The 18,383-nt window shown below is 43.6% G+C and overlaps 1 protein-coding gene across 2 annotated transcripts in view; it reads left to right on the plus strand.

Moving 5' to 3' along the window:
* The window catches only part of PACS1 (phosphofurin acidic cluster sorting protein 1), a 174,954-nt gene that overhangs the window by 104,760 nt on the left and 51,811 nt on the right, over positions 1–18,383 (plus strand). For both annotated transcript variants that reach the window (XM_010366432.2, XM_010366431.2), the window contains exon 2: positions 13,694–13,781. In XM_010366432.2, coding sequence (XP_010364734.1) covers positions 13,725–13,781 — 57 coding nt within the window. In that variant the 5' untranslated portion in view covers positions 13,694–13,724. The remainder of the gene's footprint in view (positions 1–13,693; positions 13,782–18,383) is intronic.

Consider the following 18,383-nt stretch of genomic DNA (forward strand, 5'->3'; position numbering starts at 1 on the left):
TTCTCCTGCCTCAGTTTCCTGAGTAGCTGGGATTACAGGCACACACCACCATGCCTAGCTAATTTTTGTATTTTTAGTACAGACAGGGTTTCACCATGTTGGCCAAGATGGTCTCGATCTCCTGACCTCATGATCCACCTACCTCGGCCTCCCAAAGTGCAGAGATTACAGGCATGAGCCACCATGCCCAGCCTTATTTTTTTACTTATTTAGTTTTGAGATAGGATGTTGCTCTCTCAACCAGGCTGGACTGCAGTGGTGTGATCATAGTCCACTGCAGCCTTGACTTCCTGGGCTCAAGTGATCCTCCTACCTCAGCCTCCCTAGTAGCGGGGACTACAAGCATGAGCCACCATACTTGACAGATTTTTAAATTTTTGGTAGAAATGTGGTTTCACCATGTTGCCCAGGCTGGTCTCAAACCCCTGGGCTCAAGTGATCCGCCCTCCTTGGCCTCTGAAAGTGCTGAGATTGCAGGTGTGAGCCACCATGCCCAGCCCTTTCAACCGTTATCCCTTTTATTTCTGATTACTTCAGCCAGCTTTCCAGAGTTTTATGTAAGTAACAGAGATAAGCCCTTCCTTATATTGTTCTTGTCTTCAGAAGGAGTGTTCTGGTCTCTTATTGTTAATCCTGATGCTAATTATACACAAATATGTAGACATATTTATGGAAAGTATTTTTAAAATTTATGTTAAGGAAATATTTTTTTCTATTGCTTATTTATTTATTCATTTATTTTTTTAGATAGAGTCTCACTCCATCTCCCAGGCTGGAGCGCAGTGGCAGAATCTCAGCTCACTGCAACCTCCACCTCCCAGGGTTCAAACGATTCTCCTGCCTCAGCCTCCTGAGTAGCTGGGATTACACGTGTCCACCATCACACCTGGCTAAATTTTTGTATTTTCAGTAGAGATGGGATTTCGCCATGTTGTCCAGGCTGGTCTTGAACTGTTGACCTCAGGTGATCCACCTGCCTTGGCTTCCCAAAGTGCTGGGATTATAGGCGTGAGCCACTCGACCTGGCCCTATTGCTCTTTTAAAATTAGTAGTGTATGTTGAATTTTATCAAATGCCTTTTTTAGCATCTAATAAAATAATTATGCTTATTTTTACTTTTGAGCTTATTAATATGATAATGTATTAATAAGTTCCTAATATTTCTTGCCTTAGGAGTCTCCCTTAGATATAATATATTTTTGTTTGATTAGTTCTTGCCCAAGTTGGTTTTGGCTGGATCCTGGATGGTTTTTTGTTTGTTCTTTTTTTCCCCTCACACCCTGGACAGTTTCTGTTTGTTTTTGTTCCTCCCACATACCTGCTTTGCCTCAGTCACTGAGACACATGGACTGATGGGCTTTCATGAATGAAGAACTGGAATTTAAGTGACTAGGATTCGTCAAATGCTGATGACATGTAAGCAAAGTTCTGTTCAGCAAAGTTTAAGGAAGGCACTTCACCTTTTTGAGCACTTCAGATATGCCAGAGTCTATGCTAGGAACTTTTCACATTTGCCAGTTCGCACAGCAATTCTATTTTCTAGATGAGAAAGCTCACATTTAAGTCTCTTCTGCAATACTAAAGGAGCTACTTTGGACCTGAGAATTTTTGTATCTGGTTTTAATAAGCAAAAGTCGCCACCCTACCTTTGAGGCCTGTTTCCCAATCCAGAAAATTATCGTCAAGGAGATTGCAGAGAGAGGTAGAAAATGCCATACATTGTGTTGGTCTGTGCAAGTAAATGGCATTCATAATCCAAAGATAAACACCCTGAGTAACTGAAAATTTTCTTAGAATCTTATGTCCCTCTGCTTTCTGCTTCATAGAAAGCCACATCCTATGGCTATGGAGTAAAATATCCCTAAGAATGTTCCTTGGTTCTGTTTATTGTTTGGGCTTAAGTTTTTTCTCATTCTCTGATATTCTCCCATTTGAGCGATTTCAGGATGAAATTACCCCATTCAGACATTTTGGGAAAGAAAATTTAGTTGCTTTACTTTTTTTTTTCTTGAGACAGGGTCTCTTTGTTACCCAGGCTGGAGTATAGCTGCGTGATCATAGCTCACTGCAGTCTCATCTCCCAGGCTCATGTGATCCTCTCACCTTAGCCTCCTGAGTAGCTGGAACTACAGGCCCGTGGGCGCGTGTGCCACCACACTGGGCTAAGGTTTTTTTTTAATGTTTTCAGTAGAAACAAGGTCTCACTATATGCTCAGGCTCGTCTTGAATTCGTGAGCTCAAGCCGTCCTCCTGCCTCAGCCCTCCAGAGTTCTGGGATAGGCATGCGGCACCATACCTGATCTAGTTGCTTTGCTTTTGAAAAATCTGCTTTAAGCTTACTGCTTTTAAAATAATGTCTTAAGCTGGGTGTGGTTGCTCACACCTGTGATCCCAACATTTCAGGAGGTTGAGGCTGGCAGATAACTTGGACTGGAGTTTGAGTGGTCTGGGCAATATGGTGAAACCTCATCTCTACTAAAAATACGAAAATTATCTGGGTGTGGTGGTGTGCACCTGTGGTCCCAGCTACTTGGGAGGCTGAGGTGGGAGACTCACATGAGCCCAAGAGATGGAAGCCGCAGTGAACTGAGATCATCCCACTGCACTCCAGCCTGGGTGACAGAGCGAGACCCTGTCTCAAAAATGCATAGATAAATAAATAAATAATGCCTTAGCTCATCGTTTCACAATCAAAATTACGCTATTTCATATGAAATAATAGGTTCAGCATCTACATATATTTGGGTAATCTCTTCAGCAGTAAGAATATACTGCTCAGAAATTTACTTGTTGGTGTTATTGTTGAAGCTTGTTGAGACTTCCACAGGTGCCTATAAAATAGAAATAATTTTAGAAATGTTTTTACTCTCACAAAGGAAAACCTTTTTCATAGTTTTTTTCTATTGGTTTGCTCTTTATGTGAATAAATGCTGTTAAGGGAAGAGGCAGAGCTTATTCTTCCCATCTTCTGATTAAAGAAGTCAAGAGGGGAAAATGCCTTGCTCATATGACACAGCCATTTCTTGGTAGGACAAAGGAGTAATCCAGGTCACTTGTCTTCTATTCCTTGCATTTATCTACTCTGGTCACAAAGGGACCAGTGCAGGACAGGCAAGCTGCAGAATTGGGGCTTAGCCCAGGAAGGTTCTTTGCTTTGCTCAGCAAAGAATTCAAGAGTGAGCCAGTGGTAGAAGAAAACAGTTTTATTGAGGTGGCAGTGTTACAGCACTGTGACTGCTCTGCAAAGCAGGGATAGACCCCGTCCGTAGGCAGGCTCAAGCGCTGTGACTGCTCTGCCGAGCAGCGATAGACCCTGTGGGCAGCCTCGAGCAGCCACTCAGTGGCAGTTCTGCAGTCATATTTATACCCACACTTAATTACATGCAAATTAAGAGGCAGATTATTCAGCATTTTCTAGAAAAGGGGCGGTAACCTCCAGGTTGTTACCATGGAAAGGAGTAGTGACATCTGGGTGTTGCCATGGCAGTGGTAAACTTACATACACTAGTGGGTGTGTCTTAGGGAGTGGTGGTGTTGCCTCTTCTCTTTACAGCCAGTCTTCAATCTGGTCCAGAGTAAAGTTCTGCCTCCTACCTCATGACCATCATTTTGAATTGGGGTCTAACTGTTCAGGTTTTTATTTCGTCCAGGTCTTTGTTTCTCTTTTCTTCCCCTTTTTTCTGTTCAAAATGTGACCACTTTGCTGTTTATTGATATCTTACTAGAAGGGTATTAGCTGGGTGGTAGTGGCATGCACCTGTAATCCCAGCTACTTGGGAGACTGAGGCAGGAGAATCACTTGAACCTGAGAGGTGGAGGCTGCGGTGAGCCCAGATCACACCACTGCACTCCAGTCTGGGTGACAGAGTTAGACCCTGTCTCAAAAAAATAAAAGAAAAAGAAAGAAAAAAAAAGGAGATGGGGGGGAAATGGAATATGACCGTTTCTCTCTTAGTGAGCCTCTCAAATTTGCATGAGGATAGGTTAGAAACAGCTGTTAAATGCAAGTTGAAGATCATTTGTAGAAATTATTCAAGGCTGTTTCTCCTTTATCCTACAGTCACGTATAAACTAGAATTATTTAGAAGCTTTCAAAAGATTCTTGCCACTATATTTTGTTCTTTTCTGTACCCAGTTATCAAGTAGACCGCCTTATTCTTTCAGACTTAGTCTAATAAGAGCTAAATAATTTCTTGAGAGAATTTGCTTGTGCTCAAGTATGTCCTCACTGAAGCCTTAGCCCAGTTACTCAGTGATCTCCGTTTATGTAATTTAGAACTTAATTATGCACTGTCACGTTTGTTGGTTAATTGTTTGATATACTTAAATCCTGTCCTTTCAACTAGGTTATGAATTGCTCAGAAGCAGAGATTATGCCCAGTTTTTTCTTTTTCAGCTCCTAGCACAAAGCTAAGTACAGAGAAGACGTACAGTAAAGGGCTGATGGAGATCTTTCTGGGAACACTCTATCAGTGGCACTCTGTCCTTCCTGCTGGTGCCAATGGGAATGTTTTCTGCAAGGGCTCACAAGGGCTCGCTTGCCTATGAAGTGGAAGAGAAATGGCTCGAGGTACAGGGAATGAGGGGACAGCCGGGAACTCTCGGCCTAATTAGAATAGCTGTTGCCTCGCTGCTCTTATTGGAAGGAAATTGATCCCAAAGAGAGCCAAAGACAGGCTAAAACAGTGAACTCACAAAAATGTGAAAAGTAAGGGGTGAGAGCAGATCAAGGGACCGAGATTTGGTGTTTTGTTATTGTTTTATTAATGATGGTCTGGGATTTCCAGATGGAGTTTTAAAAGATGGAAATAAATGACCTGTTATTAATATATTTTCAGAATGCCTTTGGAGAGAGGAAGATTATTTCTGAGCTGAGTAACCTGGGATCCTCCTTTAAAAGTCCTTTGGACTCTAATCATCTTTGTAATATTCTGTTTTACTTTAAAGGCAGACTCAACTTCTTAAGAGTTCCAGCACATTGAGCCCCACTTGTCTCATCCACCTTTTCACTGACCTTCCAAAGGTGGACTGGCTGGAGAACCCCAGCTGTCCATTGTATTTGAAGTCCCTTTGAGTAGGGACTCGGCTAGAAGTGTTCTTCTGCCTGATCCCCAGCTGAAAAGGACGGGAGGGGAGTAACAGAGGAGTCTGCAGCCAGCTCCCATATACCCGTGCCGGACCACAGAACCTGACTTCCAGCCCACTGTAGCACAGAGGTAGCTAGAGAGCAGAAAGTAGAGATTTGGCTCTCCTAGAGATCTTGGAGAGAACTTTGTTTCCTTCAGCTTTTGAGATATTTTCCCTTCCCTCATAAGGATGAGACCCAGGGTTTCTTGATAGGGCACTGCCCTTTAAAATGGACTTTGGGAATAAATTGGCCAACTGGTTCTTTTTGAAAGTATTAATATTTGGAGGGTTGTAACTAAAGTCCTAATACCTTGGGAATCTGTTCCTGGTGAACATTACTTAAAGACAGGTACACCTGCATACATAACAGAAAAACCACAAAGTTAAGAAGAGGTTTCTTTCTTTCTCACTTAAAAATGAAAAAATCAGCTGGGAGCAGTAGCTTACACCTGTGATTTCAGCACTTTTGGAGGCGGAGGCAGAAGGATCGCTTGAGCCCAGGAGTTACAGACCAGCCTGGGCAACATAATGAGACCCCATTGCTGCAAAAAAAAAAAAAAAAAAAAAAAAAAATTCTAATTAGTTGGGTGTGGTAGAATGCACCTGTAGTCTCAGCTACTTAGGAGGTTGAGATGGGAGGATTGCTTAAGTCCCAGGAGTTCAAGATTGCAGTGAGCTTTGATCATGGCGTTGCACTACAGTCTGGGTGACAGAGCAAGACCCTGTCTCTTAAACCAAAACAAAAAACAACAACAACAACAAAACACATCTTCTGTGTGGTTTACAGAGGCCCGCATGGGAAGCAGCCCCCACATGGACTCCCTGGCCTTGCTGTTTCTCAGGCAGACCAAGCATGTAGCTAGTTTAAGGCCTATGTACTTCTTCCCCTCAACCTAGAACTTCTCAAGGAGGCCCACCCTGGCCACCTAACTCCGAATTACAACCCTCCCCGCCCTCCTCTGCCTCATGCTCGCAATACCTAGCTCTATTTTCACACAACCTGACCCACTACATAATTTACCTAATTATTATGTTTATTGCTTATTGACTGTGTCCTTTCACTAGAATGTGAACTCAAGGATGGGGCATTTTGTCTGCTTTGTTTACTGATGTATCACAAGTGACCAGAACAACATGTGCCTCATTATAAGGCTGATAGATGAGTGACAGAGTAACGTGACAGAGCTGCAGTTCAAACCAGAGTGTATCTGATTCTTCAGCCTTCATTCAGGCCTTTTTTTTTTAAGTCAATATGCAGATTGCATACAGTGGAGTGCATGGGTTTTGGATATAAGGCCTGTGGGTTTCTGCTGGTGTGTAGGCCCCGTGACGTTGCCGTGGGTGTTGTTAGCCAGAGGGCTCCCTCATAGCCCTTCCAATCAGTGCCTCCACCTGTCTCAGTCACTGTACTGGCATCACCACATGTTGGTCTTACCTGTTCTTGAACTTCACGGGGATGGTAAGACGGTCTTTTGGGTCTGGCTCTTCCGGCTCAGTGTAGTGGTTTTGAATCATCCATGTTGTCACATGTATCATAGTTTGGGTCTTTTTTGTATACTACATTTTGTTTGTTCATTCTTCAGTTGGTGGGTGTGTTGTTTCCAGTATAGGACCATTGTGAGTGGAGCTGCTTTAAACATTATTTTTTAATTTTTTATTTAATTTTAAAATTGACCAGTAATAATTGTACATCTTCATGGGGTACATAGAGATGTTTTGATACATACAATGTATGATTAACAGAGCAGGGGAATTAGCATACTTGTCATCTCAAATGCTGCTTGTTTCTTTGTGTTGAGAACATTGGCTATCCTCCTCCTAGCTATCTATAATTAATATTATTAACTGTGGTCATCTTTCTGAACACTAGAGCTTATTCCTCCTATCTAGCTGTAATTTTGTACCCTTTAAGAAATCTCTCCATTTCCCTCCCCTTCCCCTGCTATTTCCAGCCTCTAGTATCATCTGTTCTACTTTTTACTTCTATGAGATTAACTTTTTTAGCTTCCATGTGTGAGTGAGAACATGCAGTGTTTTACTTTCTATTCCCAGCTTATTTCACTTAGCATAATATTCTCAGTTCCATCCATGTTGCTGCAAATGACAGGATCTCACACTTTTTTATGGCTGAATAGTACTCCATGGTGTGTGCACACCACATTTTCTTTATCTCTTCCTCTGTTGTCAGACCCCTAGGTTGATTCTGTCTCCTGGCTATTGTGAACGGTGCTGCAGTAAACATGGGGGTCTGCATTGTCTCCCTGATACAATAATTTCCTTTCCTTTGAACAGATTCCCAGTAGTGGGATTGCTGGATCATGTGGTAGTTCCATTTGTAGTTTTTTGAAGGAACCTCCATGCTGTTCTCCATAGTGGCTGCACTAGTTCACGTTCACTAGTTACAACAGTGTAGAAGAGTTGGCTTTTCTCTGTATCCTCTCCAGCATTTGTCATTTTTTGTCATTTTAATAGTAGCCAGCCCAACTGGGGAATATGATACCTCATTGTGGTCTCGATTTGCATTTCCCTGATGATTAGGGATGTTGAATTTTTTTTATATGTTCGTTGGCTATTTGTATGTTTTCTTTTGAGAAATGTTGGTCCAGATCATTTGCAGATTTTTTTTTTTTTTTTTTTTTTTTTTTTTGAGGCGAAGTCTTGCTCTGTCGCCCGGACTGGAGTGCAGTGGCCGGATCTCAGCTCACTGCAAGCTCCGCCTCCCGGGTTTGCGCCATTCTCCCGCCTCAGCCTCCCGAGTAGCTGGGACTACAGGCGCCCGCCACCTCGCCCGGCTAGTTTTTTTTTGTATTTTTAGTAGAGACGGGGTTTCACTGTGTTAGTCAGGATGGTCTCGATCTCCTGACCTCGTGATCCGCCCGTCTCGGCCTCCCAAAGTGCTGGGATTACAGGCTTGAGCCACCGCGCCCGGCCTGCAGATTTTTTTAATCGGATTTTTTTTTTTTTTTTGCTGAGATATTTCAGTTCTTTATATATTGTAGATATTAATTGCCCATCAGATGAGTAGTTTGCAAATATTTTATCTTATTCTTTTCACTCTGTAGATTGTTTCCTTTGCTGTGCAGAAGCTTTGAGCATTCTTGTACCTGTCTTTTTGTGGTGTGCCTTCCTTTCTCTTGGGTTCCCTTGGGAGCTGGGTATAGGAGTAGACACACACACACACACACACACACACACACACACACACGTATAAAAAATCTAATCAACTACCAAATGGTTTTTTCGAGTAACTGTACCATTTTCCACTGTCCCCAGCCATGTGTATAAGTTTCAGTTACCCTACATCTTCACCAGCACTTGGAATTATCAGCCTTTATAATTTTGCTGTAAAATTATTTTCTGCTGTAGAAAAACAAAGCAGAAGTGTCATCAGGGAAGGACTCTTCCCTTTGGGCCTTGGATCCTACATTTTCACTGCATGAGAAGCACCCACCAGGGAAACATAGGGGTAGCAAGAAACCTGGGGTGGGCAGCTAACTAACTCAGCTTCCTAATCACTGAGACTACTTCTTACAATGTCTTGCCAGACACAGTCAGTGTGAGTCATCCTCACAACTGTATCTGGGAGTCTTTGCATCAAATGTGTGCAAATCCGGGTTTATGGAGAAATTTATCTTATTTCCTTAGTATTCTCTGTTATATTAAGATATATGTTTAAAACGTTCACTTATAATTAAAATAATTTCTTCTAATTTGCTAATAAAATGCTTTATACCAACTTAAATTGGTCCCTGGACTGTGATAGGCCTGTGTGCATCATGTCTTGACTACTCCTGTGTGACCTAGGGACGTTTTCTTAACTCTTCCAGCATCTGTATCTGTAAAATAGGTATAATACCCACCTCTTAGCATTACTGTGAAACTTAAAAGAGATAATGAAATGCATATCAGGCAACTAGTACATGATAGATGCTGAATGAGGGATAGGCATTTTCTTGTACTTTGAAGAGTTAGAATACATTTGAGTCCCTAAGTCCCCTTGAGTCATGCCATTGAAAACAAACAAAAACATCATGTTGAACTGATTGCCACAGGTTTCAAAATCTGTGTGCTGTGTTACATTTCTGTGAAAACATGGAACATATCCAGTCTTGCTGTTGCTTTACCTAAGGTACTAAATCTTTCTTGGCCATCTTGTTAACATAAGGTGCCGTGGCATAAAGGTCTGTCTTGTCTCTTTATTCAACAAATATTTATTGGTCTGTTATGTTTTTTCCTCCTAACATAATTCTGCCGTGTTATCCTATGAGGTATTTATGTAAGAGCCTTCTGAGGCATAATAGAGCAGTGGTACAGAGCGTAACGTGATTGTTTGCCTTTCCCGCTGGACTGTGTAGCCCACATCCTTCTACAACTCCAACAACTGGTTCAGTACCAGGCGCAGAGCGAATGTTCTCTAAATGTGGGGAGTGTTGAATGAGTGAAGAATCTTAAGCAGAGAAGAAACACATGTCCCTGACCGACTCCTGTGAGACTTTTATCTTGCAGTGAGTTTATTCAGCAGCCACAAATCAATTTGAAGGTGGAAAATGTTTGCTTTGAAAACAAGGAAAAACCTAACCCATCAGAAGCGTTCATGATTAGCAGTCTGCAAAAGTTGATCATACACATTGAATTATTCTCGTCATACCCAACTAAAACAGAGCCGAGAAACTAGGGGAAAGGCACTCAGGGCATTGAAATGGTATTCTCTGCAAACCTGGCTGCTGAAACTGCCTGCTATAACCTGAAACCCGTTTTATCTGATGTCTACTGTGAGGATGTGCTGCAACTCTAAGACTAGTTTTGCCTACCACTGTCGCTCACCTGTCAGAGCTTGCCAATTTCCCAAAACCTTACTTGTGCCGATGAACTTTCTTGAAGAGCAATAGTAACATTTCTCTTTTTTATAAAACATCTAAGCTTCTCTTTGTTCTTTGGACATACCGAAGACTACCTGATCTACAGGTATGCCCCCAGTTGCAGCAGTTTTTTTCTCCTCAAATAAAACATTTGAATTTCAGAGATTTGTTTCTATTGTATTTGATTTTGGCAAGCCTCAGATGAGGATGAACGTTGGGCATATTCAGTCTTTTCCATTTGCTCATCCCAGTCATGTCCCATTTCGTTTTGAGCCATCATTTTGTGCCTTGATGAAGGCACAAAATTCAGTTAAACAATGTACATAGTTAACTACATTTGTTTGTTTGTTTTTGTTTTTGAGATGGAGTCTCCCTCTGTCACCCAGGTTGGAGTGCAATGGCGCAGTCTCGGCTCACTGCAGCCTCCACCTCCTGGGTTCAAGCGATTCTCCTGCCTCAGCCTCCCACATTTCTTTTTATTTTTAAGAGACTGGGATCTTTCTATGTTGCCTGGGCTCAAGCAGTCCTCCCACCTCAGCCTCCTGAGTAGCTGGGACTGCAGGAGTTAACTACATTTCTGAATAGCCATTTGTGAACTGTAGTAATCCCTTTGGCATCAGTAGAACTAGAGTTCCCTGTGGGACAGCACATCTCTGCGCTGAAGGGAAGGGAGAAGCAGGCAGTGCTGTGGGCAGTCATTGATGGGGGCATTTTGGAGGAGAGAGCGTGAACCCAGAGGGCTCCAGAGCAATAGATATCAGGAGAGTATTTTAGGAGATCAGAGTTGCAGGCGCCCAGGTCACAGGCTGAGGAGGCAGCGACGTGATGGGGGAAGGGCCAGGCCGTGGGATGAGGGGTGGTTCACTTCCTACTGCTGCTGTGATGAGTGGCCACAAACTTAGTGACTTCACACAACACACATTTATTATCTTGCAGTTCTGCAGGTCAGAAGTCCAAAATAGGTTTCGCTGGGCTACACAGAAGGTGTGGGCAGGGCTGTGCTCCTTCTGGAGGCTGCAGGGAGGGACTGTTTTCTTGCCTTTTCCTGCTTCTTGAGGCTGCATATTCCTTGGCTCCTGACCCCTCCTTCCATCTTCAAGGCCAGCAGCCACATCTCCAGCCCTGCTTCCTCCTCTGACTCTGCCCTTCTTGGCCCCCTCTTTTAAAGGCTCTTGTGATTATATTGGACCCACCCAGATAATCGAGAATAATCTCCCCATCTCAGGAGCCTTAACTTAATCACATCTGCACAGTCCCTTTTGCCATGGGACTTTGCCAAGGTACCATATTTGCAGGTTCCAGGGATTGGGAGATGACATCTGGGTGGTGGGGGTTGGGTATTCGGTCCACCACAAGGAGATTAGAGTTAGAATCCAGCTCTATCACTTACTAGCTAAGTGAATTTGGGCAGGTCACTACTCCACTTGAAATATTTTCTGTTGCCTGCGTAGAACAGTGAGCCCCCAACACACATCCACACAGTCCTATTTTTAGGTCTAGGTGAAATAATATAGACGAAGAGACCTGGTAAGTTTTCATACATTGTATTTGATTTTGATTCTAGCTTAAAGCAAAGAAAGATTTATTTTTTTTCTTTGTGTTAGTCAGCAGGTCTTTGAAAGTACTTGGGTGACTGGGCGTGGTGGCTCATGCCTGTAATCCTAGCACTTTGCAAGGCCAAGGCAGGCGGATCACCTGAGGTCAGGAGTTTGAGACCAGCCTGGCCAACATGGTGAAACCCGTCTCTACTAAAAATACAAAAATTAGCCGGGCATGATGGCGGCCGCCTGTAATCCCAGCTACCCAGGAGGCTGTGGCAGCAGAATTGCTGAAACCCAGGCGGCGGAGGTTGCAGTGAGCCAAGATCATGCCACTGAACTACAGCCTGGGCGACAGAGAGACACTGTCTCAAAAAAAAAAAAAACAGAAAGAAAAAAAAGAAAGTACTTGGGTGAGGTTAATTCAAAACCAGAATTTAGTTCTGTTGACCTGGATTTGTCCTCCTTTAAAAAAAACAAATGAATTATATTAATTTCTTCACATACTTTTGTTAATCTGATTTTAACTAGAAACCATTAGGCCGGGCGCGGTGGCTCAAGCCTGTAATCCCAGCACTTTGGGAGGCCGAGACGGGCGGATCACGAGGTCAGGAGATCGAGACCATCCTGGCTAACACTGTGAAACCCCGTCTCTACTAAAAAATACAAAACTAGCCGGGCGAGGTGGCGGGCGCCTGTAGTCCCAGCTACTCGGGAGGCTGAGGCAGAAGAATGGCGTAAACCCAGGAGGCGGAGCTTGCAGTGAGCTGAGATCCGGCCACTGCACTCCAGCCTGGGCGACAGAGCGAGACTCTGTCTCAAAAAAAAAAAAAAAAAAAAAAAAAAAAAAAAAAAAAAGAAACCGTTTTAGGAAACTTAATGTAACAAATATTTGCTGAGCAACTATACTGTGCCCAGCATTTGGGCAGATGCTGGGGGGAGAGCGGTGGAGGGGCAAGCCTGCTGCCTGCCCACCGGAAGTTACACTCCAGTGGCAGGATAGGAGTTGTGCTGGGGACACATCAGAGACTTTGCAAGGCATAGGGGGAAGTTCTCCTGGCAAAAATGCATAACCCAAGGCTGAAGAGGCATTAGCTGGCAGGCTGGTGCCAACAGAAGGAACAGCAACCTCCAAAGGCCTCAAGGCGAGAGGGTGGCACTGCCAGGGAGCCAAAGGAAAGTTAGTGTGGCTGGAGCAGAGGGAGGGCAGTGGAGACGCAAGATAGGGGCCTGAGCAGGGCCTAGAGGGCCTCAGCACAGAGGAAAAAAGAGGCATGAAATCCAGTCGGATTCTCTGGACTTGTCATGACTCTGGTCAGCAACATCCCTCATGTGTCCCGTTCCCCAGAACCTCTCCCAGGGGAAGAATGTTTGAGGACTTTGACCACCCGGGCAGCCACAGAAAGGCAGCGTCCAGAGTCTCCCTCCCACTCCTGCTGGAAATCCAGGGTGGCCCTGCTGTAGTAAGGCCAAGGTCAAGTCAGAGCAGAGTTACTGAGACTTCACAGTGAGGGACAATCCTGTCACTTTTGAGTTGCAGGGAATTTCTTGATTTGTGGCACTGAAGATGTTCTGCATATTTGGAGCAAAATGCAGCTGAAGTAGAATTTGTGACCATTTAACCATTTCCTGCTAAATGGTGTGTGTTTTGTTTGTGTGGATTATCTTCTCTTGCTAAAGATTTACATCTGTACATCTGTCAGGTGTGATCAGGTGGAAAGTAGAAGAGGAACTGTGTGATTCTCCTCCCTTGGTCTCCTCTTCCCCCTCAGAAGTGGCTCCAACATACTAGGCATGGAAAATGTGTTGCCTTTGGCTTGAGATAAATGACATCCATGGAAGTTCACACAATAATGTACCTTTTGACACTTACTTTTAGAAGCTGGGCATGGTGGCATGTGCCTGTGGTCCTGGCTACTCAGGAGGCCAAGATGGGGAGGATCCTTGGGCCCAAGGATCCAGTCTGGGCAACATAGTGAGACCCATCTCTTAAAAGTATAAACATTAAGTAAGAGGGGATACTCTTTCACTGAGACAGGGGACCCCTGGGACTGAGGACAGTGTTCTCACATTCTTACTTCAGGTAAGGCAGGTTGCCTAACCAGTTGTTCATCACTTTTCTCATAAGTTCCTTGCATATGACAGTATCTTCCTTCCCTGTTTTTCTAGGCTGTTCAGCTTGACTCTGAAGAAACTCGTCATGCTAAAAGAAATGGACAAAGATCTTAACTCAGTGGTCATTGCTGTGAAGCTGCAGGTGAGTGGGGCAGGACTGTTGGTTCAGGGCCCAGGGAAGCTGGATAACCATTTGCCCACTGCTGGGGGTTCAGAAACACCCCTGGGACCACCTCTGGCTTCCTCCTCTCAGCACAGCAAGGTGCACAGTGGAAAGATGACAGAGCTCATGGGACCTTCTGAGCCCAGCTCTGCCTCTTGGTTAAGGCACTCAGTTTCTTCAAACCTTTCTTTGTCTGAAGAACAGAAATGGTTTTTCCTACACATACTATGAGGAACAAGTGATCCTAAAGTGTTTATTATAAACTACTCAGAAATTACTAGGCTGGCTGGCGTTGGTTTCAGTCTTAGTCCCAGGATTGCTAGATCGAGGTAGATGCTCGGCTGTGGGAAGCACTTCAGAGGTTTCTTTTTTTTTTTTTTTTTTTTTTTTGAGATGGAGTCTTGCCCTGTCTGTCACCCAGGCTGAGTGCAGTGGCGCGATCTCAGCTCACTGCAAGCTCTGCCTCCTGGGTTCATGCTGTTCTCCTGCCTCTCAGCCTCCCAAGTAGCTGGGATTACAGGTGCCTGCCACCATGCCTGGCTAATTTTTTGTATTTTTGGTAGATACAGGGTTTCACCGTGTTAGCCAGGCTGGTCTCGATCTCCTGACCTCGTGATTCACCCACCTCAGCCTCCCAACATGCTGGGATTACAGGCGTGAGCCACCGTGCCCAGCCTTTACTTCGGAGGCTTTCTATAGAGTGGAAGAAACTTACAGATTGTTATTTCAGACTGGGCAATTTAAAGTTTACTGGGATATTTTATCTTCTATATAAATCCCACGTATAACTCCTTACATTTAGTATTTTCAAGGGACCCAAAACATTTCACAAACATTTGTGCTCTTAAGTATTCCTGAATTTAAGGAAAGGAGAAGGGAAAAGCTGAATTATAGAAGGGCTCAGGAATTTACCTGTTGCCAGCTAATTACCAAACGGCAGAACTGGGACCAGAAACTAAAGGCAGAACTGGGACCAGAAACTAAAGAGTGGGTAATTTGCCGGGCGCGGTGGCTCAAGCCTGTAATCCCAGCACTTTGGGAGGCCGAGACGGGCGGATCACGAGGTCAGGAGATCGAGACCATCCTGGCTAACACGGTGAAACCCCGTCTCTACTAAAAATACAAAAACTAGCCGGGCGAGGTGGCGGGCGCCTGTAGTCCCAGCTACTCAGGAGGCTGAGGCAGGAGAATGGCGTAAATCCGGGAGGCAGAGCTTGCAGTGAGCTTAGATCCGGCCACTGCACTCCAGCCTGGGTGACAGAGCGAGACTCCGCCTCAAAAAAAAAAAAAAAAAAAAAAAGAGTGGGTAATTTGTGTGCTCATTAAATCCCATTACCAGACCTCCCTTAACTGATTAATCCCTTCTGCTGATGACTCCCTGGAGTAGAGAGAGATTCTGTGGTGCCTCTGGAGTCACTAAATAATGACTGGAGTCTTCAGCTTAAGGATGGTGTATTTACTGAATTCTTATTCATTGAAAAATAGCAAACTGTGATAACTCCCTACTAACCAGAATATTTTATTAGCTAGTTCACCTACTATGCTGCAATTTATTGTACTATATCACCTTCATTAAAATCCACTTCTATATCACTGTCAGTGTGTGAATCATACATTGAGGTGCCTGGGCCTCTTTCTGGGATAAATACATTAGTCCCAAATACGTAATTTAGTCCTCAAAACTTAAAATGTTGAGCCGGGCGTGGTGGCTCATGCCTGTAATCCCAGCACTTTGGGAGGCTAAGGCGGTGGACCACCCAAGGTCAGGAGTTCGAGACCAGCCCAGCCAACATGGTAAAACCCCGTCTCTACCAAAAATACAAAAATTAGCCAGGCGTGCCTGTAGTCCCAGCTACTCAGGAGGCTGGAGCAGGAGAATTGCTTGAGCCTTTGAGAGAGAGGTTGCAGTGAGCTGAGATCGTGCCACGGCATTCCAGCGTGAGTGACAGAGTAAGACTCCATCTCAAAACAACAACCACAAAAACTTAAAATGTTTTAATTACTCATGAATTCCTGTGTGTCCCACCTTATATTCTAATTCCCTGTTCATTTTATGAATAACTCCTTCCAAATCTATGAAGTGTTCCCAGACACTGTTTGTTGGGAAAGTGACTATGGGACAGCAATGTGAACTGTTAAGTGTCTTGTCCTCCTCTCCTGATTTTGGTCCCCATTTCTAGGTCACAGGCAGTGTTCCCATTTTCAGGAATTGCTTCCTTTGCTAAAGAATGTTGCTGTTCTGTGCCGACACCATTGGGGTGGTTTTGAAAGTTCCCTACTGAGTTTGCCATCCTGCAGCTAAATGCTTTTGCCAAAGAAATAATTTATTTCCTGATTAAATATTTAACATTCTATAATTCTAAATTATACCAAAACTACAAATATTTTGAATTTTTAAATTGTTCTCCTTCCAAGCAGCTGAAAGTAATTACAGATGTCACCACATTCATTTATTCAGTCACTTATGTATGCATTCATATAATAAATACTTATTGAGCATCCATTATGTGCCAAACATTGTTCTAGGCACAGGGGATACAGCAGTGATCAAAACAGACAAAAATCCCTGCCTTTAAGAAGCACTGAACAGTGATTCCCCAAAGGAGATCTGCAGACCCTGAGGTCTCTAAGACACTTTCAGAGGGTACAGGAGGCTACAACTATTTTCATGATAATACTGTGGCATTATTTGCCTTTTTCAGCATGCTGACTTTTGCACTGAAAGTACAAAAGCAACAGTGGATAAAGCTGCTGGTGCCTCAGCACAAATGCACCCAATGTCCCAGGAGTCATCGTGTTGTTTACCATCTCATGAGTGAAATAAGAAGATAAAAGGGCTGGGCACGGTGGCACACCCCTGTGGTCCCAGCTACTTGAGAGGCCGGGGCAGGAGGGTCACTTGAGCCTAGGAGCTGGCTGGAATGAGCTGTTTGTGCCAGTGCACTCCAGCCTGGGTGACAGAGCGAGACTCCGACTCAAAAAAAGGGAGAGAAAGCCAGTTTTGCTTAAGAATGTTCTTAAGAAAGCAGTAAAACTTGTTAATTTGTTACATCTCAACCTTGAGTCTGCATCTTTCTCATACTGCGTGTGATGAGATGGGAAGTATACACTGAGCACTTCTGCCTCGCAGCAAAGTACGATGTCTGTCTCTAAGACTAGTGCCTGTGTGAGGTAGAGCTACTGAGCTGTGAACTACAGTAGCTGCTTTTTTTCATGAACACCATTTTTACTTCGAAGAGGGACTTATAGACAAACAGGTTATTTAGACTTAGGTGTTTGGAAAGTGTTTTCTTAAAAATGAGCAGAGTTACCCTATCAATTCAAGGAAAACAACTTAGTATTGGTTGCCAATGATAAATAAAATTCCTTTTTTTTTTTTTTTTTTGAGACAGAGTCTTGCCCTGTTGTTCAGTGGCATGATCTTGGCTCACTGCAATCTCCATCTCCTGGGTTCAAGTGATTCTCCTGCATCAGCCTCCCGAGTAGCTGGGACTACAGGCGCCCACCACCACGCCCAGCTAATTTGTGTATTTTTGGTAGAGATGGGGTTTCACCATGTTGGCCAGGTTGATATCGAACCCGGGACCTCAGGTAATCTGCCCACCTTGGCCTCCCAAAGTGCTGGGATTACAGGCATGAGCTACCACATCTGGCCAAAATTTGAGCTTTTAAGTGAAAATTAGAATTTTGGAAAACTTGTTTCTGTCACAGAAAGCTTAAAAGCTTCCCAGTTCTTAAAGGCTTTTCTGAAGAAATCAGAAGTGATATTAAAGATTTTGAGTTTTTTATATTGTATAATATATAACATTTGAATATTTTCTAAATGACTAATGCATGAGGTTACAAAATCATGCTGGATAAAAGATCCTTTCAAAGAACAAAATAGACCAGTGGATTAGGTTTTTAACTTTCCATTTTAAAATAATTTTAAATATACCCAAGAGATGCAGGGATAGTCTAAAGAGTTCCTGTATACCCATCCAGCTTCTCCCAATGTTAACGTCTCTCTTAACCATGGTACATTTATCAAAACTAAGAAATTATCATTGGTATAATACTATTAATTAAATTAGACTTCAGATTTCCTAGTGTTTTCATTAATGTTCTTTTTCTATTAATTGGATTTTAACATACAAGAGTACGAAAGTCTTATTGATATTATTTAAAATTCTACTTTGGAAAAAAAATTTTTACTTTGCAACTAATCTTTAAGAAACTACCACTTAGAGAGTTAATGGTATAGTATCAAAGGAAAATAGGCCATAACTGGCTGGTCACGATGGCGCATACCTGTAATCCCAGCACTTTGGGAGGCCAAGGTGAGAGGATTGCTCAAGCCCAGGAGTTCAAGACCATCCTGGGCAACACAGCAAGACTCCATCTTTACCAAAAGTAAAAACTAGGCCGGGCGCGTTGGCTTAAGCCTGTAATCCTAGCACTTTGGGAGGCTGAGGCGGGCGGATCACGAGGTCAGGAGATCGAGACCATCCTGGCTAACACGGTGAAACCCCGTCTCTACTGAAAAATACAAAAAACTAGCCAGGTGTGGTGGCGGGCGCCTGTAGTCCCAGCTACTCAGGA

Source organism: Rhinopithecus roxellana, chromosome 15 (genome assembly GCF_007565055.1).
Source record: "Rhinopithecus roxellana isolate Shanxi Qingling chromosome 15, ASM756505v1, whole genome shotgun sequence".
NCBI classification, from domain to species: domain Eukaryota; kingdom Metazoa; phylum Chordata; class Mammalia; order Primates; family Cercopithecidae; genus Rhinopithecus; species Rhinopithecus roxellana.